This window comes from Oncorhynchus clarkii, chromosome 1 (assembly GCF_045791955.1).
Source record: "Oncorhynchus clarkii lewisi isolate Uvic-CL-2024 chromosome 1, UVic_Ocla_1.0, whole genome shotgun sequence".
Lineage (NCBI taxonomy): Eukaryota > Metazoa > Chordata > Actinopteri > Salmoniformes > Salmonidae > Oncorhynchus > Oncorhynchus clarkii.
In genome coordinates this window covers 59053757-59076705 of record NC_092147.1, presented here as the reverse complement: position 1 = coordinate 59076705, position 22949 = coordinate 59053757, and the positions used below count along the sequence as shown (strand labels likewise).

The 22949-nt window shown below is 42.2% G+C and overlaps 1 protein-coding gene across 1 annotated transcript in view; it reads left to right on the top strand.

Annotated features, from left to right (window-relative positions):
* LOC139409294 (tyrosine-protein phosphatase non-receptor type 13-like) overlaps positions 1-21697 on the top strand; it is a 111157-nt gene extending 89460 nt beyond the window's left edge. The window contains 10 exon segments of the mRNA XM_071154222.1: positions 135-256; positions 353-438; positions 13438-13574; positions 13801-13949; positions 14126-14216; positions 16038-16194; positions 16463-16640; positions 16962-17177; positions 19823-19885; positions 20406-21697. Coding sequence (XP_071010323.1) covers positions 135-256; positions 353-438; positions 13438-13574; positions 13801-13949; positions 14126-14216; positions 16038-16194; positions 16463-16640; positions 16962-17177; positions 19823-19885; positions 20406-20576 — 1370 coding nt within the window. The 3' untranslated portion in view covers positions 20577-21697.
* The last annotated feature ends 1252 nt before the right edge of the window (positions 21698-22949 follow it).

Below are 22949 nucleotides of genomic sequence, written 5' to 3'. Positions count from 1 at the left end.
CACAGTATTATTCCAACCTCATACTGTGGAAATATATGTATAAAACCCAGGAAAATAACATTTTTGACTGCACTGGGCCTTCTAAATAATTGAGTCATACTGTATATAATTTTTTCCTGTGTATTTGATTACAGAGGGGACTTCAGATCCAGTACCTGATGTAGAGGAGGACATTACCCCACTTTCACCCCCCGATGCCTCCTATCACCCCTCACTCCGCCTGCGGACCCTCACAGAAGAGGACATGGCTGGACAGGTAACACACTGTAGCATTGCAGTCTATCGTGAAAATAGGAGCCCCCATACTCACCTGTTACTTCTCTCTCTCTTTCTCTCTCTGGTGCATGTGTAGGAGAGCTGTAACAGTAAACCCTCTCATCAAGCTTGCTGCCTGTCCAGCAAGAGTATGACTAACTTGCTCCATGAAGCCTCGGACAGGTAAGACTGATCTTATCATCCTCTCCTCTTTTCCTCCTCTCCATTTGTCTCTCATTAACAATCACACATTGTTGCCAGTAGGGGAGAGCAGGGTAAGGGGAACCAAAATAAAAATATATACAGTGCCTTCAGAAAGTATTCAGAACCCTTGACTTTTTCCACATTTTTTACGTTACAGCCTTATTCTTAACCAGATTAAATATTTTTTTCCCATCATCAATCTACACTCAATACCCCATAATGACAAAGCAAAAACAGGTTAGCGAATTGAGGACGCTTTTCCTATGGTTCATATTCATACCAGCCAGGTAGTATACTCCTGTTGTAAAGAGAAGCAATGTGCTTAATATTAGGCAAGTTAAGTTAAGAAATAAATATAGTAAGCCTAAAGAAAGGTGATGAGATTCTCCTATTTTTATTAGAGGCCATCACTCTGTTTTCTCACACAATTGCATAGCCTATAGAAATGTTGCGCAACATGAGCTCATGGCCTCTCATGGAGTGTTTGATAAAATGTTTAATTACATTTGCATTGATGTCCGAGTGATTAGAAGGACAATAGAGTGCTGAGTAGCAGGCAGTTAGCAAGTTTGCTCGGCTACTACCAGACGGCGGTTTCAGACGACTGTGTGATCACTCTCTACGTAGCCAATGTGAGTAAGAATTTTAAACAAGTCAACATTCACAAGGCCGTAGGGCCAGACGCATGCTCGGAGTACCAAGTCGTGTACTCCGAGCATGCGCTGATCAACTGGCAAGTGTCTTCACTGACATTTTCAACCTCTCCCTGACTGAGTCTGTAATACCAACATGTTTCAAGCAGACCACCATAGTCCCTCTCTCCAAGAACACTAAGGCAACCTGTCTAAATGTCTACCTACCTGTACCTCTCACATCTATAGCCATGAAGTGCTTTGAAAGGCTGGTCATGGCTCACATCAACACCATTATCCCAGAAACTCTAGACCCACTCCAATTTGCATACCGCCCCAACAGATCCACAGATGATGTAATCTCTATTGCACTCCATACTGCCCTTTCTCACTTGGACAAAAGGAACACCTATGTGAGAATGCTATTTATTGACTACAGCTCAGTGTTTAACACCATAGTGCCCTCAAAGCTCATTACTAAGCTAGGACCCTGGGACTAAACATCTCCCTCTGCATCTGGATCCTGGACTTCCTGATGGGCCGCTCCCAGGTGGTAAGGGTAGGTAACAACACATCCGCCACGCTGACCCTCAAAACAGGGTCCCTTCGGGTGCATGCTCAGTCCTGTCCTGTACTCCCTGTTCACTCATGACTGCATGGCCAGGCACGACTCCAACACCATCATCAAGTTTGCCGATGACACAACAGTGGTAGGCCTGATCACCGACAATGATGAGACAACCTATAGGTAGGAGGTCAGAGATCTGGTTGTTTGGTGCCAGGACAACAACCTCTCTCTCAACGTGATTAAGATAAAGTAGATGATATGGACTACAGGAAAAGGAGGACCGAGCACACCCCCATTCTCATCGACGGGGCTACAGTGGAGCAGGTTTAGAGCTTCAAATTCCTTGGCGTCTACATCACCAACAAACTATCACGGTCCAAACACTCTTCAGACAGTCATGAAGAGGGCACAACAAAGTCTATTCCCCCTCAGGAGACTGAAAAGATTTGGCATCCTCAGATCCTCAAAAGGTTTCAGCCACACACATTGCTGACAGGTGTATAAAATCGAGTGCACTCTCATAGGATGACACCTTTCTAAATAGTCAGTTCATCAAATTTTTGTCCTGCTATAGCTGACCCATTCATCTGTAAGTGTTGTTATTGTGAAGTGGAAACAACAGCTCAGCCGCGAAGAGGTAGGCCACACAAGTTCCCAGAATGGGACCACTAACTGCTGAAGCACGTAGCGCTTATAAATCATCTGTTCTCGGTTGCAACACTCACTATCGATTTCCAAACTGCCTCTGGAAGCAACGTCAGCATAAAAACTGTTCGTCTGGAGGTTCATGAAATGGGTTTCCATGGCCACGCAGCCGCACACAAGCCTAAGATCACCAAGCGCAATGCCATGCATCGGCTGGAGTGGTGTTAAGCTCGCCGCCTTTGGACTCTGGAGCAGTGGAAACAAGTCCTCTGGAGTGATGAATCACACTTTACCATCTGGCAGTCCGACGAACGAATCTGGGTTTGGCAGATGCCAGGAGAAGGCTACCTTCCCAAATGCATAGTGACAATTGTAAAGTTTGGTGGAGGAGGAATAATTGTCTGGGGCTGTTTTTCATGGTTTAGGCTAGGCCGCCTAGTGAAGGGAAATCTTAACACTACAGCATACAATGACATTCTAGACAATTTTGTGCTTCCAACTTTGTGGCAACGGTGTGACCAGAACTTGACTGGCCTGCACAGAGCCCTGACCTCAAACCCATCGAACACCTTTGCGATGACTTGGAACGCCGACTGCGAGCCAGGCCTAATCGCCCAATATCAGTGCCCGACTTAACTAATGCTCTTCTGGCTGAATGGAAGCAAGTCCCTGCAGCAATGTTTCTACATTGAGTGGAAAATTTTACCTGATGAGTGGAGGCTGTTAAAGTAGCAAAGAGGGGAACAACTCCATATTAATGCCAATGATTTTGGAAGGAGATGTTCGACGAGCAGGTGTCCATATACCACACCCCCATTTCATTGAACCTTCACGAACTGTCACTGGACAACATCTCCCACGTACCCCAAGGAAACTCAACTTACCCTGTCCCTATGTTCAACTTACCCCATACCCCTACGACCATGCTTCACCATAGTAATGGGGCCAGGTTTTCTCCAGATGTGACACTTGGCATTCAGGCCAAAGGGTTCAATCTTAGTTTCATCAGACCAGAGAATCTTGTTACTCGTGGCCTGAAAGTCTTTTGTGCCTTTTGGCAAACTCAAAGTGGACTGGCATGTGCATTTTACTTTGGAGTGGCTTCTGTCTGGCTACCATAAAGGTCTGATTGGTGGAGTGCTGCAGAGATGGTTGTTCTTCTGGAATCTTCTACCTTCTCCACAGGGGATTTCTGGAGCTCTGTCAGTGACTATTAGGTTCTTGGTCACCTCCCTGACCAAGGCTCTTCTGAACCGAATGCTCAGTTTGGCTGGGCAGTCAGCTCTGGGAAGAGTCTTGGTGGTTCCAAACCTCTACGGATCGGTGCATGTTTTTTTCTTTATTGTCTTTTACCAGATCTAATGTGTTAATTAATTAATCTGTGCCTCAACACAATCTTGTTTCTGAACTCTACGGACAATTCCTTCGACCTCGTGGCTTGGTTTTTTTCTCTGACATGTGGTGTCAACTGTGGAACCTTATACAGACAGGTGTGTGCCTTTCCAAATCATGTACAATAAATTGAATTTACCACAGGTGGAATCCAATCAAGTTGTAGAAACATCTCAAGGATTCTCATAGCAAATGGTCTCATAGCAAATGGAATTTCAGTTGGGTTTTTTGTAATATATTTGTAAAAACCTGTTTTCACTTTGTCATTATGAGGTATTGTGTAGATTGATGAGGATCATTTTTCATTTAACTTCTTGACCCTACCAATCCCTGTAGCGGGATAATTTTCGTCTGCAACCGCCGAATAGCATAGCGCAACAGTCAAATAATATTACTAGAAAATATTCATATTCATGAAATCACAAGTGCAATATTTTGAAACACAGCTTAGCCTTTTGTTAATCACCCTGTCGTCTCAGATTTTGAAATTATGCTTTACAGCGAAAGCAATCCAAGCATTTGTGTAAGTTTATCGATAGCCTAGCATAGCATTATGTACACTTAGCATCAGGAAGCTTGGTCACGAAAATCAGAAAAGCAATCAAATTAACCGTTTACCTTTGATAATCTTCAGATTTTTTCACTCACAAGACTCCCAGTTACACAGAAAATGTTCCTTTTGTTCCATGAAGATTATTTTTATACCCAAAATACCGACGTTATTTGTTTGTCGCGTTATGTTCAGAAATCCACAGGAAAGAGCAGTCACGACAACGCAGACGGAAATTGCAAATTGTCTTCATAATGTCCACAGAAACATGTCAAACGTTTTTTATAATCATTCCTCAGGTAGTTTTTAAAATATATATTCGATAATATATCAACCGAGTGTGTAGCTTTTTCCATAACAGCGGGAGGAACAATGGCTTCTTCACTCAATTGCGCACCATCTCACTCTGAGAGCCACCACCTCTCCACTTACGCAATGTGATCCTTCACGCTCATTTTTCAAAATAAAAGCCTGAAACTATGTCTAAAGACTTGACACCTTAGGGAAGCCACAGAAAAAGGAATCTGGTTGATATCCCTTTAAATGGAGGGCAGGCACGCATAGGAACACAGAGGTTTCAAAATAAGAGGCACTTCCTGATTGGATTATCCTCTGGCTTTTGCCTGCAATATCAGTTCTGTTATACTCACAGACACTATGTTTACAGTTTTGGAAACTTTAGAGTGTTTTCTATCCTAATCTGTCAATGATATGCATATTCTAGCATCTGGTCATGAGAAATAGGCCGTTTACTTTGGGAACGTTATTTTTCCAAACATAAAAATAGTGCCCCCTAGCTTCAAGAGGTTAATGCATTGCAAAATAAGGCTGTAATGTTGAAAAAGTCAAGGAGTCTGAATAGTTTCCGAATGCACTGTACAGTTGAAGTCAGAAGTTTACATACACTTAGGTTGGAGTCATTAAAACTAGTTTTTCAACAACTCCACAAATTTATTGTTAACAAACTATAGTTTTGGCAAGTCGGTTAGGACATCTACTTTGTGCATGACACAAGTCATTTTTCCAACAATTGTTTACAGACAGATTATTTCACTTATAATTCACTAGTAACTTATAATTCACTAATTCACTTATAATTCACAATTCCAGAAGTTTACATACACTAAGTTGACTGTGCCTTTAAACAGCTTGGAAATTCCAGAAAATTACATAATGGCTTTAGAAGCTTCTGATAGGATAATTGACATCATTTGAGTGAATTGGAAGTGTACCTGTGGATGTATTTCAAGGCCTACCTTCAAACTCAGTGCCTCTTTGCTTGACATCATGGGAAAATCAAAAGAAATCAGCCATGAACTCAGAAAAAAATTGTAGACCTCCACAAGTCTGGTTCATCCTTGGGAGCAATTTCCAAACGCCTAAATGTACCACGTTCATCTGTACAAACAGTACGCAAGTATAAACACCATGGTACCATGCAGCCGTTATACCGCTCAGGAAGGAGACGAGTTCTGTCTACTTGAGATGAACGTACTTTGGTGCGAAAAGTGCAAATCAATCCTAGAACAACCAAAGGACCAAAGGACCTTGTGAAGATGCTGGAGGAAATAGGTACAAAAGTATCTATATCCACAGTAAAATGAGTCCTATATTGACATAACCTGAAAGGCAGCTCCGCAAGGAAGAAGCCAGTGCTCCATAACCGCCATAAAAAAAGCCAGACTACGGTTTGCAACTGCACATGGGGACAAAGATCGTACTTTTTTGAGAAATGTCCTCTGGTCTGATGAACAGAAATGTAACTGTTTGGCCATAATGACCCTTGTTATGTTTGGAGGAAAAAGGGGGAGGCTTGCAAGCCGAAGAACACCATCCCAACTGTGAAGCATGGGGGTGGCAGCATCATGTTTTGGGGGTGCTTTGCTGCAGGAGGGACTGGTGGACTTCACAGAATAGATGGCATCATGAGGCAGAAAAATTATGTGAATATATTGAAGCAACATCTCAAGACATCAGTCAGGAAGTTAAAGCTTGGTCGCAAATGGGTCTTCCAAATGGACATTGACCCCAAGCATACTTCCAAAGTTGTGGCAAAATGGCTTAAGGACAAAGTCAAGGTATTGAAGTGGCCATCACAAAGCCCTGACCTCAATCCTATAAAAAAATCTATGGGCAGAACTGAAAAAGCACGTGCAAGCAAGGAGGCCTACAGACCTGACTCAGTTACACCAGCTCTGTCAGGAGGAATGTGCCAACATTCACCCAATTTATTGTGGGAAGCTTGTGGAAGGCTACCCGGAACGTTTGACCCAAGTTAAACAATTTAAAGACAATACTACCAAATACTAATTGAGTGTATGTAAACTTCTGACCCACTGGAAATGTTATGAAAGAAATAACATCTGAATAAATCATTCTCTCTACTATTATTCTGACATTTCACATTCTGTGGTGATCGTAACTGGGATTTTTACTTTGATTAAATGTCAGGAATTGTGATAACTGAGTTTAAATGTATTTGGCTAAGGTGAATGTATAATTGTATAACTGTGTAATTCCACCATCACTCTCCAGCAACTAGGTCACTGGCTTTGCTCTGCTACACCTCACTTGTTAGGCCCAATCCATTTGACTTCTTCTCAGCTATGGCTCCTTACCATAGCTACAGTGCCTTGCGAAAGTATTCGGCCCCCTTGAACTTTGCGAACTTTTGCCACATTTCAGGCTTCAAACATAAAGATATAAAACTGTATTTTTTTGTGAAGAATCAACAACAAGTTGGACACAATCATGAAGTGGAACGACATTTATTGGATATTTCAAACTTTTTTAACAAATCAAAAACTGAAAAATTGGGCGTGCAAAATTATTCAGCCCCCTTAAGTTAATACTTTGTAGCGCCACCTTTTGCTGCGATTACAGCTGTAAGTCGCCTGGGGTATGTCTCTATCAGTTTTGCACATCGAGAGACTGACATTTTTTCCCATTCCTCCTTGCAAAACAGCTCGAGCTCAGTGAGGTTGGATGGAGAGCATTTGTGAACAGCAGTTTTCAGTTCTTTCCACAGATTCTCGATTGGATTCAGGTCTGGACTTTGACTTGGCCATTCTAACACCTGGATATGTTTATTTTTGAACCATTCCATTGTAGATTTTGCTTTATGTTTTGGATCATTGTCTTGCTGGAAGACAAATCTCCGTCCCAGTCTCAGGTCTTTTGCAGACTCCATCAGGTTTTCTTCCAGAATGGTCCTGTATTTGGCTCCATCCATCTTCCCATCAATTTTAACCATCTTCCCTGTCCCTGCTGAAGAAAAGCAGGCCCAAACCATGATGCTGCCACCACCATGTTTGACAGTGGGGATGGTGTGTTCAGCTGTGTTGCTTTTACGCCAAACATAACGTTTTGCATTGTTGCCAAAAAGTTCAATTTTGGTTTCATCTGACCAGAGCACCTTCTTCCACATTGGTGTGTCTCCCAGGTGGCTTGTGGCAAACTTTAAATGACACTTTTTATGGATATCTTTAAGAAATGGCTTTCTTCTTGCCACTCTTCCATAAAGGCCAGATTTGTGCAATATACGACTGATTGTTGTCCTATGGACAGAGTCTCCCACCTCAGCTGTAGATCTCTGCAGTTCATCCAGAGTGATCATGGGCCTCTTGGCTGCATCTCTGATCAGTCTTCTCCTTGTATGTGCTGAAAGTTTAGAGGGACGGCCAGGTCTTGGTAGATTTGCAGTGGTCTGATACTCCTTCCATTTCAATATTATCGCTTGCACAGTGCTCCTTGGGATGTTTAAAGCTTGGAAAATCTTTTTGTATCCAAATCCAGCTTTAAACTTCTTCACAACAGTATCTCGGACCTGCCTGGTGTGTTCCTTGTTCTTCATGATGCTCTCTGCGCTTTTAACGGACCTCTGAGACTATCACAGTGCAGGTGCATTTATACGGAGACTTGATTACACACAGGTGGATTGTATTTATCATCATTAGTCATTTAGGTCAACATTGGATCATTCAGAGATCCTCACTGAACTTCTGGAGAGAGTTTGCTGCACTGAAAGTAAAGGGGCTGAATAATTTTGCACGCCCAATTTTTCAGTTTTTGATTTGTTAAAAAAAGTTTGAAATATCCAATAAATGTCGTTCCACTTCATGATTGTGTCCCACTTGTTGTTGATTCTTCACAAAAAAATACAGTTTTATATCTTTATGTTTGAAGCCTGAAATGTGGCAAAAGTTTGCAAAGTTCAAGGGGGCCGAATACTTTCGCAAGGCACTGTATCAATAGCTAATTTATTTTGCGAGTTTCCGATGATATGTATGTGGCGTTCATTCATTTTACACCTGGCTTTTGGCTTGTTTACTGCATGCATGACTGGGTTCGAAGCAGCGAACATCTCAAATTTGACAAATCACATTACATCATGTGTGTTTGGGTGCTACGTAACATTTCTTCTAAATATAATCAGCGTAACAATTCGATTCACTTGACAACTATGTGATGAGTCAACAGAGTTAGTGCAAAAGGGTCAATGCAGATAGTCTGTGTAGCTATTGGCTAACTATTTAACTAACTATATTGTTAAAATACTGTATATAAATGCAACATGTAAAGTGAAATAAAAGATCACAGAAATGTTCCATGCTCACAAACGACTTATTTCTCACACATTTTGTGCACAAATGTGTTTACATCCCTGTTAGTGAGCAAGGTAATCCATCCATTTGACAGGTGTGGCATGTCAAGAAGCTGATTAAATAGCATGGTCATTACACAGGTGCAACTTGTGCTGGGGACAATAAAGGCCACTCTAAAATCAGCAGTTTGTCACACAGCACAATGCCACAGATTCAACGTGTACGACAGTGTGTTCCGGTTCCCTAGCAATATCAAGCAGCTTCGCACAGCCATCGGAGACATGTCGGTAACATTCCACACGCCACAATCAACAGCCTGATGAACTCTAAGTGAGGGAAATGTGTTGCTCTGCACAAGGAAAATGGTGGTCACACCAGATACTGACTGCGTTTCTGATGCACATCCATTCTTTTTTTCTAAATGTACAGTATCTGTGACCAACAGTATTCTCAGTCATGTGAAATCTGTAGATTAGGGCCTAATGAATATTGTATATTTCAATTGACTGATTTCCTTATGTGAACTGCAACTTAGTGAAATCTTAGAAATTGTTGCATGTTGTGTCTATATTTTTTGTTCAGTGTACGTAGCAGTCTCACGGCTTAGGGTAGAAGATGTTCGGGGTCCTGTTGGGCGGCAGGTAGCCTAGCATTTAAGAGTTGCAGTTGGGCCAGTAACCAAAAGGTTGCTGGTTTGAATCACTGAGCCGACTAGGTGAAAAATCTGTCTGTGACCTTGAGCAAAGCACTTAATCCTAATTGTTCTTGTAAATCTCTCTGGATAGATACGTCTGTTAAATTACTAAAATGTAATGTAAAATGTTCCAAGTGCATCGGTACGGCTTGCTGTGCAGTAGCACAGAGAATAGTCCATGACATGGGTGGCTTTGACAATTTTTAGGGCATTCCTCTGACACCTCCTGGTACAGAGGTCCTGGATGTCAGGGAGCTCAGACCCAGGGATGTACTAGGCCATGCATACATCCCTCTGTAGCGCTTTGCGGTCGGATGCCAAGCAGTTGCCATACCAAACGGTGAATCAGCCAGTCAAGATGCTCTCAATGTCGCAGCTGTAAAACGTTTTGAGCATCTTAAGGCCCATGTCAAATCTTTTCAGACTCTTGAGGGGGAAGAGGTATTGTTGTGCCTTCTTCACGGCCGTGTTAGTGTGTGTGGACCATGATAATTTCTTAGTTATGTGGACACTGAGGAATTTGAAGCTCTCGACCTGTTTCACTATGGTGCCGTCAATGTGGATGGGGACATGCTCAGCCCTTCGTTTGCTGCACTCTACAATCAGCTCCTTTGTCTTGCTGACGTTGATTGAGAGGTTGTTTTTCCTGGCACCACACTACCAGGTCCTCCCTATAGACTGTCTCAAAGTCGTCGGTGGTCAGGCCAACCACCGTTGTGTCGTCAGCAAACTTAATGATGGTGTCAGTCGTGGGTGAACAATCGAGTACAGAAAGGGCCTAAACACGCACCCCTGAGGGGCCCCCGTGTTGATAATCAGTGTGGCGGATGTGTTGTTGCCTACCCACACCCACTGGGGGCGGCCTGTCAGGAAGTCCAGGATCCAGTTGCAAAGGGAGTTTAGTGATGAGCTTGGAGGTCACTATGTTGTTGAACACTGAGTTATAGTCAATGAACAGCATTCTCGTGTAGGTGTTCGTCTTGTCTAGGTTGGAGAGGGCAGTGTGGAGTGCAATAGAGATTACGTCATCTGTGGATCTGTTGGGGCGGTATGCGAATTGGAGTGGGTCTAGGGTGTCTTGGATGATGTTGATGTGACCAGCCTGTGTTTCATTGTTACAGATGTGAGTGTGTCGCGTAGAGTAGACCAGAAGGCTAAACTGCAAAACCTTACCTCTATCAAATAAAACGATGGAGGAGCCGCAAAAGTACTTCTGTGATTCCGGAGGAAAACAGTACTGCCACAAAAAGTATACATTATGGGACAGCTAAAAACAATGCTGCCCCATCAACAGCTTGTAAGCAGGAATCCGGTGGATAGAGTTACGGTCAGATTTGCCAAGGGAGAGCTTTCTATGCATTTCTCTGTGGAGTAAAGGTGATCTAGAGTTTTTTTGCCTTTAGTTGCACAAGTGAAATGCTGGTAAAAATTAGAAAACGGATTTCAGTTTCCCTGCATTAAAACCATCGGCCACTAGGAGCGCCACCTCTGGATGTGCATTTTCTTGTTTGTTTGTTTAATGACTGCCTTGCCTGGTTCACCAACTACTTTGCAGACAGGTTCAGTGTGTCAAATCGGAGGGCATGTTGTCCGGTCCTCTGGCAGTCTATGGGGGTGCCACAGGGTTCAATTCTCGGGCCGACTCTTTTCTCTGTATATATCAATGATGTTGCTCTTGCTGCGGGCGATTCCCTGATCCACCTCTACGCAGACGACACCATTCTGTATACTTCTGGCCCTTCCTTGGACACTGTGCTATCTAACCTCCAAACGAGCTTCAATGCCATACAACACTCCTTCCGTGGCCTCCAACTGCTCTTAAACGCTAGTAAAACCAAATGCATGCTTTTCTACCGTTCGCTGCCTGCACCCGCATGCCCGACTAGCATCACCACCCTGGATGGTTCCTAGATTATGTGGACATCTATAAGTACCTAGGTGTCTGACTAGAATTGTAAACTCTCCTTCCAGACTCATATCAAACATCTCCAATCTAAAATCTAATCTAGAGTCGGCTTTCTATTCCGCAACAAAGCCTCCTTCACTCACGCCGCCAAACTTACCCTAGTAAAACTGACTATCCTACCGATCCTCGACTTTGGCGATGTCATCTACAAAATAGCTTCCAATACTCTACTCATCAAACAGTGCCATCCGTTTTGTTACTAAAGCACCTTATTCCACTCACCACTGCGACCTGTATGCTCTAGTCGGCTGGTCCTCGCTACATATTCGTCGCCAGACCCACTGGCTCCAGGTCATCTACAAGTCCATGCTAGGTAAAGCTCCGCCTTATCTTAGTTTACTGGTTACGATGGCAACACCCACCCGTGGCACGCGCTCCAGCAGGTGTATCTCACTGATCATCCCTAAAGCCAAAACCTCATTTGGCCGCCTTTCCTTCCAGTTCTCTGCTGCCTGTGACTGGAACTAATTGCAAAAATTGCTGAAGTTGGAGACTTTTATCTCCCTCACCAACTTTAAACATCTGCTATCTGAGCAGCTAACCGATCGCTGCAGCTGTACATAGTCCATCGGTGAATAGCCCACCCAATTTACCTACCTCATCCCCATACTGTTTTTATTTATTTACTTTTCTGCTCTTTTGCACACCAGTATCTCTACCTGCACATGACCATCTGATCATTTATCACTCCAGTGTTAATCTGCAAAATTGTAATTATTCGCCTACCTCCTCATGCCTTTTGCACACAATGTATATAGACTATTTTTATTATTTATATTTTTTCTACTGTGTTATTGACTTGTTTATTGTTTACTCCATGTGTAACTCTGTTGTTGTCTATTCACACTTCTATGCTTTATCTTGGCCAGGTCGCAGTTGTAAATGAGAACTTGTTCTCAACTAGCCTACCTGGTTAAATAAAGGTGAAAAAAAAAGAAGAAAAATAAATAAATAAATATGGCCCTATACAGTTTGTTGAGTGCGATCTTAGTGCCAGCATCGGTTTGTGGTGGTAAATAGACAGCTAATAATAATATAGTTGAAAACTCTTGGTAAATAGTTTGGTCTGCAGCTTATCATGAGGCATTCTAATTTAGGCAAGAAAAAATACTTAAAGATTGCGAACTAGCTGTTGTTAAAAAAAGAGACACACACCTCCCCCTTAACCTTACCTGAATCTGCCGTTCGGTCTTGACGATGCATAGAAAACCTAGATGTATATAAGCCATGTCGTTGTTCAGCCACGACTGAAAAACACAGGATATTGCAGTTCTTCAGGCGCCATTGATTGGATAGTCTTCGATTGAAGCTCGTCAAGTTTAGTGTACATTCATCATTAGAACGGAGGATAGAGGCAATTTTATTTACTCGCCGACGTAGACTCGTCAGGGAACCCTCTCGTCTGCCTCTCTTGTACCGTCGCTTTCAAACCCCATTAGGGCCTGGTCCAGAATGAGCAGTACATCCATAGACTCAAAATAGAAGATGTTTCCATGATACGTTAACTGCACTGTAAGCACTCTGTGTTCATATTGAAGTCGTGTCTCAGTTGTCCTCGGAGTACACTGTGTACATCTGTAGTGTCATACCACAGACTGTTACTCAACGTTTCTGGAGTGTAGACTGACTTTGACCACAAGGAGGCAGCAAAGAGTCACAGATGAAACACAAACTTGTGCTGCCTATGATGATACTGTATAACCATATCACAATGGGAACTCCTGGTTGAATAGAGGTTGCCTTGATAGTTAGTATATCAGTAATGATATATCATAATGTAATTATTGATAAATAATTTGATATCAGATACAACAGGGAAATAGGCTCAGCATGATTTCAACCCCCTACGAAACACTATAAATGGTCTGGTCTGCCTCTCTACAGAAGAGTAGAAATGGTCTCATCCCTACCCCCTGATCCCCCCCAGGAACCAAATCCCTGTGATGCCATTGGACGAAACCATGATGGGCAGCAAAAACAGCCAATCAGACGGCTGGAGCAGCGAGGATGAGGATGATGAGATATTTGAAGCTAAAGGTCAGGAGACCATGTCACACTTCCCAGGTACAGGGTCAGGGGAGGGTGGCCGGTTCAAATCCTACTCTGACAAGAAAATGTGTTTCCGTTGTGCCTTTGAGCAAGGCACTTACCCCTAAACTGCTCCAGAGCTCTGCACCATGGGCTATTATTTTTATAACACTGTTAAATTGTTGGTTTTTGAAAACCTAACTACAGTGCATAGGTCCCATATTTATAATCATGAAGAACTTATTCCCCCTCCTCTTTCCAGGTCCACCTATAGTATCAGAAGAAGAGTTGGCCAGACTAGCCATGATCAGTCCAGCTAAGACCAGTCAATACGCTGGGTCGAGAGTGAAAGCCCTCATACAGATTCTACAACATCAACTAGACCAGCAAGAACTGGTCCGAGAGTTCATGGTGGGTAGACACTATGTGTTCCTCATTCATACACATGCGCACACACACACACACACACACACACACACGCATGCAAACACACACACACTTTTGAAGTATGTTAACCATGTCCTGTAACTTGGTCTGCCTTTTCAATAGCAGCAGGAAACATTTTCAGTTGGTGTTGTTTGTTTCAGGCCTTGGAGCATCTAAAGCCGTCTGATAACTGTCTACTGGGGAAAGCTCCGGAGAACCGGGAGAAGAACCGCTATCGTGACATCCTGCCCTGTAAGTCCCTGTTAAACCGGTTGAACTACAGTCCCTTTCATGCCTCTGTGTAGTCTGCACTAGAACCATCTAATCTGGGCTGGAGAGGACAGCTGCGGGAAAAATTGACACAAGACGTTTTAATTACGTAATTTTCCGGTTGTAAGATTGCAACCTAACGGTCCCTGTTGCAACCAGATAATGACGGCTTTTTCATGACGGTATCGAGACGTCATATTTTGTTTGTTATCTGGTCATATAATAGTTAATAAAGATAAAGACATATTTTTATGGTGGCTAAAAGACGCCAGCAACACGTCCTTATACAACCAGTAAACAACCTAAAGGGTATACTACAAAGCAGATTCAATGAGTTAGCCAGTATTTCTGTATTTTTAAGTGGTATATCTTGAAAACTTTATTGCTGTCATGCAAAACATTTTGGGACTATATCAACAATGGACTAATGAAACAAATACCTAAATATTGTTTTGGGGTGGAATTTTCCTTTTAAATTTGATAAACAACCAGAAATAACTATTTATTTTCTGTTTCAATGAGAAAGCTAAACATAGGAGTTCAGGGTTTTTGAGTCAATTAGACCATGTCCGTTTCAAGCTCAAGGCCATCTTTCTAAAAAATGTACATGTATTTCAGAATATTTTGTCAAGTTAGCTGGTTAACTAATTTATGCTGCTTTGTAGTATACACCTCTGAACATAACGATATAATAATGTCATTTCAACCTGTTTTGCTAGCTGGGCAGTGGTCACTAGTCTTATCTTATTTTATGAGTTCCCATATTTAGTATATTTCTTTCCTCTCACACTCTCACACACTCTTCCGTGGTAATTTACTCTGGTGACTCTTACCCACTCTAGCTTGTGCCAATTGCTTTCTTGTTAAACGTTGTGGAAACGTTCGTAATGACCTCTCAACAACACTCCGTTGTGGCTTTAACTCAGTGTCTCCACACTTACATCACAAGCAAGAGAGGAAAGTTAACTTTTATTTTAGTGGGTGTGGATTTTTTTTGTGCAATTGAAAACAAACAAAAAAAGATTTAATACAGTTGAAATGTTTACAAATTAGATGTGCTGAAATGAAAGCATCCACACTCGGGTTATATTATGTCTGCTCTCACAAACAATGTAAAGTATGTACAGATAAGTGTAATCTACAGTCAAGTGTTTAGATTTTAAATCTGTGGGCATCCTTCTCTTGACATGGTTGTTGTCACGTTCTCTTGCATAATTCAACAACAGTAATTCATTTGGCAGTCTAGACAGCACAGATAGGGGTGTCGGCGGGGAAAGTCGGCGATGAGGGCCGGGTCTAGGATGTCTTTAGCGGGGACCCAGCACCTATCGTCCGGGCCATAACCCATATGTCAATCAGGTACTGGAAACCCCTGCCCCGTGGTCGAACACTCAGGAGGCGTCTCACCTTGTACTTGCTTCTCGTTTTCCAGCGTCTGTCCTCACACCCTCTCTGTCATTATTAAAGTAATCACCAATCACTTTAATAATGCCACTTTAATAATGTTTACATATCTTGCATTGCTCATCTCACATGTATATATTGTATTTTAAACCATCTATTGCATCTTGCTTATGCTTTCTCTGTCATTGCTCATCCATATATTTACATGTACATATTCTCATTCCAATTCTTAGATTTGTCGTGTATTGGGTAGTTGGTGTGGAATTGTTCATGTTAGATATTGCTGCACTGTCGGGAACCAGAAGCACAAGCATTTCGCTACACTCGCAATAGCATCTGCTAACCATGTGTATGTGACCAATAAGATTGGATTTGATTCTCTCTACTCCTGCTCTCTAGACGATAAGACGCGTGTTCCAGTGGGTGATAACCAGGACTATATTAACGCCAGTTATATCCGTATGGAGGTTGGCAGTGAGGAGTTCATCTATATCTCCTGCCAGGGTCCTCTGCCCTCCACCGTGCCCGACTTCTGGCAGATGGTCTGGGAGAACAGGTCTGTGCTGATTACTGTGTTGTGAAGTTCACATACAGTGCATGACATTAGTGTATACACAATCGTTTTTCGCCGGGCATCGTTTCGACAGAAGACGTTTTGCAGGGGGAAAATTAGAAGTTCTTATTGTCCCTCCCTGTTTCAGTCCGTTTTCTTCTGTTTGGTGCCTAATGAACACGACCCTGGTGTGTCAGTGCTGACCTGTAACTAAAGTCCTATGGCATGAATAGTACAACATGGTTAACAACCCTCCTTCCCCACTCCCCAGGTCTGATGTGATAGCCATGATGACCCAGGAGGTGGAGAGAGGCAGGGTGAAGTGTCACTGCTACTGGCCAGAGAGGGTGAGCTGTCCCCTAGACACAGGGCGCTTCCAGCTCAGCCTGGAGAACCAGCAGATCAAGGAATACTTCCACATCAAGATCATCCGCATGGTGGAGAAAGAGGTGAGGGGGAAGGAGGGACGATAGAAAGAGGGGACAGCTCAAATACAATCCACTCACAGATGTGATGGAGAGTATACTAAAAAGAAGGGAAAAAAAATGTGTCTATTTTTTGTGTCTACTAAATCCAGCGAAAGTCATTTTGAAGCATACACTATCTCTCATATCAATTACACTTGTCATCAGCCACTGTCATCTCTGCTGTCTCTTAGAGGGTTTAGGCACTGGTCTCCTTTATGACAAAAACACATTTGTAAAATTTTACAATTTGCAATTTGATTGGTTGATCAGTTGATTGACATCTGCTCCCTCCTCCTGTTCCAGTCTGGTGAGACCCACTTTGTCCGTCACCTGAAGTTTATCCGTTGGCCTGACCACGGTGTGCCGCGGAGTTCAGAGCAGCTGGTCAGATTTATCCGCTACCTCCGAGCAGTCCACCATAAAGGACCTGTCACTGTACACTGTAGTGCTGGGATAGGACGAACAGGAGTACTGATCTGCACCGATGTCATCCTGAGTCTCATAGAGAACGATCTCCCGGTGAGTTCGAACACACAGGTGCGCACCAACGATGTATAAACACTAGATTGCTGATACTATGTATTGGCCAATGAGAGGCTTTGAAGCCACAATATTGGTACTCCTCAGAAGGAGCCAGTCCTCCATAGGAATGAATAGAATCTGCAGTATTTCAATTTAATGTTTTAATTTAATGTATTTCTTTGTTGTAGTGGAGACGTTAAAAGTATGCATTAAGATGTCTGTAATATAATATATTAGCAAACATAAATGTAGTCACAGGATCGGACCCTTTAAAAAAAAAAAAAATCCTAAAACGGCATACCCAAATCTAACTGCCTGTAGCTCAGGACCTGGAGCAAGGCTATGCATATTCTTGATACCATTTGAAAGGAAACACTTTGAAGTTTGTGGAAATGTGAAATTAATGTAGGAGAATATAACACATTAGATCTGGTAAAAGATAATACAAAGAAACAAACATGCGTTTTCAAAATAAAAATCATCTTTGAAACGCAATAGAAAGGCCATTATATCGCTTAGGAGTCTAGGTAAAATTTAGCTTTTGGTCACTAGATGGCAGCAGTGTATCTGCACAGTTTTACACTGATCCAATGAACCATTGCATTACTGTTCAAATGTTGTATCAAGTCTGCCCAAATGTGCCGAATTGGTCAATTGATACATTTTCAAGTACATAACTATGGAGAACATAAATGTTTTTATTACCATATCATTTTTGTAAGTTTACACACTTCCATGAATGTTATAAATGATGGATAATTGGCTTCACTTGCAGAAAAGACACTAACCGTCACGCAATATAGATGGGGGGGGCACAGCAGGGGTTCAAACTGTAGAACCCAGTTCCTACATTTTAATATCAAAACTGATTATATCAAACAAAACTATGTTTTATTTCTGGCATCCTCAGGATAACAAATCAGAGCAAGACTACTGAATGTAGGAATAATATTTACCTTCAGAGGTGAATGTATCAAATCAGTTGCTGTGATAAATGTTTTTTGTTGTTGTTCACTCTCCTCAGACAAAAGCATGGTATTTTTTCACTGTAATAGCTACTGTAAATTGGACAGTGCAGTTAGATTAACAAGAATTTAAGCTTTCTGCCCATATAAGTCGTTTCTATGTCCTAGGAAATGTTCTTGTTACTTGCAATGTCATGCTAATCACATTAGCGCACGTTAGCCCAACAGTCCTGCAGGGGGGACACCGATCCCGCAGAGGTTAATCAACTTTTTTTACAATGGCTTTCGAAACAGTGCCTCTGGTCAGTAATCTAGTGTTTATATACATAATTAGTGCACACCCAGACACAAACACATGCATGCACATGCTTACACACACTCCTTAACTCAAATAAGGATACAAACTATGCTCTTCACTTGGTGTTCTTAAAAGTCCTTATACAGTGGGGGGGAAAGTATTTAGTCAGCCACCAATTGTGCAAGTCCTCCCACTTAAAGATGAGAGAGGCCTGTAATTTTCATCATAGGTACACTTCAACTATGACAGACAAAATGAGAGAAAAAAATCCAGAAAATCACATTGTAGGATTTTTAATGAATTTATTTGCAAATTATGGTGGAAAATAAGTATTTGGTCAATAACAAAAGTTTATCTCAATACTTTGTTATATACCCTTTGTTGGCAATGACAGAGGTCAAACGTTTTCTGTAAGTCTTCACAAGGTTTTCACACACTGTTGCTGGTATTTTGGCCCATTCCTCCATGCAGATCTCCTCTAGAGCAGTGATGTTTTGGGGCTGTTGCTGTGCAACACAGACTTTCAACTCCCTCCAAAATATTTTCTATGGGGTTGAGATCTGGAGACTGGCTAGGCCACTCCAGGACCTTGAAATGCTGCTTACGAAGCCACTCCTTCGTTGCCCGGGCGGTATGTTTGGGATCATTGTCATGCTGAAAGACCCAGCCACGTTTAATTTTCAATGCCCTTGCTGATGGTAGGCTTTGTTACTTTGGTCCCAGCTCTCTGCAGGTCATTCACCTGGTCCCCCCCGTGTGGTTCTGGGATTTTTGCTCACCGTTGCGTGAAGACCCAGATCGAGGGAGATTATCAGTGGTCTTGTATGTCTTCCATTTCCTAATAATTGCTCCCACAGTTGATTTCTTCAAACCAAGCTGCTTACTTATTGCAGATTCAGTCTTCCCAGCCTGGTGCAGGTCTACAATTTTGTTTCTGGTGTCCTTTGACAGCTCTTTGGTCTTGGCCATAGTGGAGTTTGGAGTGTGACTGTTTGAGGTTGTGGGCAGGTGTCTTTTATACTGATAACAAGTTCAAACAGGTGCCATTAATACAGGTAATGAGTGGAGGACAGAGGAGCCTCACAGGGCTGTGAGAGCCAGACATCTTGCTTGTTTGTAGGTGACCAAATACTTATTTTCCACCATAATTATTGCAATTGCAATTATAATTGCAAATAAATTCATTAAAAATCCTACAATGTGATTTTCTGGATTTTTTTTCTCATTTTGTCTGTCATAGTTGAAGTGTACCTATGATGAAAATTACAGGCCTCTCATCTTTTTAAGTGGGAGAACCTGCACAATTGGTGGCTGACTAATGACTTTTTTGCCCCACTGTATATATCAGAACCTAACTCCTTGTTCTTCTCTCTCCACAGATCAACGTTAGTAACATTGTGAGGGAGATGAGACTGCAGCGATATGGCATGATTCAGACTAAGGTCAGTACAGTAGGCCTACCCTTATGAGGTTAGTGTCATGTGTCACAGGTAAAACTTTTGATTGAACAGGCTACCATCAATCAGGCTACCATTGATTGTTTGTCTATGGCTTCCATAATCCTATCCACTATTTGTTTACTACATAATCAAAAATGAAATATTCCACAAACCCAGTTTGAGTGGTGGTTCTTTGGTTCTACTAACCTGTGGTGGGTTTCCCAAAGCCTTCATAGCTAAAGTCTTGTCACTCAGCCACCGAGCCCTGAAAGAGTAACAATTATAAAAATCTATGTTTGACGGTCAATCATCTATGCATGAATCATATATCATTTGTAAAGTAAAGCACTTTGCGGTTCGAGTGGCACGAGTCTGGATGATCGAATGAAAGTATGTTCCCTGCCACCCAGAGAGTTAGAGCTCTTTACTGCACTGTGTGTGTGTGTGTGTGTGTGTGTGCGTGCGACAGTGCATGAGTGTTTGGGTGTGTGTAGCAACATCTCTGTCTTGTCTCTGGTTATAGGAACAGTACCTGTTCTGCTACAAGGTATGGTTGGAGGTTCTACATCGCATCCTGCAGCTGCATGGTCAGCATTGGCAACCAGAGAGCCCCCGCAAACTTAATTCGAGCCCTCGCACACACAGTAACCGATGGCAACCTGAGAGCCCCCATGAAGATAATCAATTTGTTTGACCAGTTTTCTTTTCCCCCACCCGTTAGCTGATTTTGTTATGAACACTGTATATGTATGTGTTTTAGCCAATTCCTCTGTTCGTTTTATGTCATGCCAAAACATGACAGATGGGACGACCAGGCTACAGTATGTTTCTGCATGGTTTTGATATTTGGGTTTTGAATTTATTGATGGAGGTAGACATTTTTACTGTTGGTTCTTTTGTGGGGTGGGGGGGTTGAGATGGCAGTGACTGATTAAAAACTTAATTGAAATGAGAGATACTGTGATTGCAGTATTGGTTTGAGTTAGATAAATTATTTGACAGCTATTAGGGGTTTAGTGACTTTGTCTTCTGTGTTAAGTTAGGAGTGTTTTGGTCGTGTGACTTTTAAAGGGTGTTACTATTTAATCATTCCACATTTTATTTTGAAGTTAATGTGTATATTTTGCATGTTATCAATTATAACCTAAATACATTTAATTGCACCACAGCACATCACTAATCAACGATGTCACTGCTCATTGCAATGCACAGGGTGAGGTGTATTACACCAAAATGTATATTAGAATATCTTTAAATATGTAGCTAATATATAGGGTTCATGAAATATTGTGTTTAAATATTGTGAAATAAGTGCATGTAAATCTTGTATGAGTTTTGTCAATGACTGAAACCAGAAGTGAATAGAATCAAGTGCCTTGGAAAGACTTTGTTTCACCTTCGGAAACCTGAAAACCAGGTTTGATTGAACGGGACCCTGAGAACACGTGCTCTGTGTGATTCTGTAAGGAATCTCTGTCCGATACTTTCACAGTTTTTTGTTCATGTTGTGTTGTCCCACAGCTTGGATTCACTGTATGTGAATTAGTGGTGAAACCATCTTCATTTTGCAGTCTGTCTACAACCACTGAACAAGTGCTTCGGCGTTTTGAAATGTAATGGGCAGTCAAATGCACAAAAACGTATTGGATTTCTGAAAGCATTTCTCATCATTGTACAGTAACATCACTATTGTAGCTGCAGTTTCAGTAGCATGGTAGTATACCTCACTGTAACATACACTACCAGTACAGTGTAACCTTGGTCTGGTCACTATGTATTACCTCTGACTGTCATATAAAGCTGTTCTCAAATACATATTTGTTTCACATCGTGGTAAGAGACAGGATCAGGATTAGAAACAGATTTTCTTCATTTGATAGGTCATAGGTATTGTATATGACAAGGACTATTTACAAACTGACAGAACATGGAAAAGAGGGAGAGAAGAAAGGAGAGAGGTCTACCTACAGGGCTAACTGACAGAACATGGAAAAGAAAGAACGAGAGAGAAGCTTAACTGTGACTACATGGAGCCCTTCTCTTGTACAGAGTAAATTCTCTCTCCAGGTTTACTACATGATAAATAAATGTGTCTCACACAGGCTTTTGTGACTGCATGGAAAACCCACTGGGTACACACTAGTTGAATCAATGTTGTTTCCATACACACACAGTTCTTAAAACCTGAGACTGGGGAAAGCCCTGCATCAATGTCTCCCTCTCCCACTGTCAGGACTCCATACTTCACTCCTTCACTAAGTCCCGTCCTCATTCCCTCTCTCACCCTCTCTCCCTCCTTCACTCTCTACCTCAGATGTTGTTATAGTTGTGCTTTATTGTGTAATAGGCCTGACATGGGTTATTCAGGGTCCAGTCACTTTTAGGTTTATAGAGTTATATACATCCTAATAGCCTTTTATAGTTTTGTATAAATAGTTATTTCCTTTTTTATAAAATGTGATCGCAGGAGTCTTGGCTGGAATGAAGAAATGAGTGAATTAATGAAATATTGTAATCCCTGGGCAGGGTCTGAGTGAGAGCTGGAATCTCTCTGGGAGGATCTCAATTACATTGCCTTGATTCCTTGCGACCTCTGACCTCCAACGGGTTTTGAGAAGGAGACAAGGAGAGAGGAGGCAAGGAATTTAGGAAATGCAATATAGATGATCCCCCCCCCCTGATCAAGTCTCACATCCTCCTTATCCCTCACCAGCCACCATTCTAAACCACCACTGTGAATACTGCCCTCTCCTTTCTAACCACATAACACACGGGAGCGGATAAACACTGCTTTAGCTGTAAGGAGAAGAGAGAAGGAGGGGAGGAGAGGACAGACAGAGGTGAAAGAGAAGGAGTGGAGGAGAGGACGTACAGAGGTGATGGAGTGTGGAGGACATGGGGAGGTGGTAAAGTAATTAGTTGTGGTGTGTTCAGTGAGAGAACAGTCATTTATAGACCACGCGGAAATGTGTAGAAATGAACTCACTGACTTCCAGTAAATCCTCATTCTCGGTTGGGTTCACACAGCAACACACACATGCCACCATGTTTTCTGTTAAGTAGATAT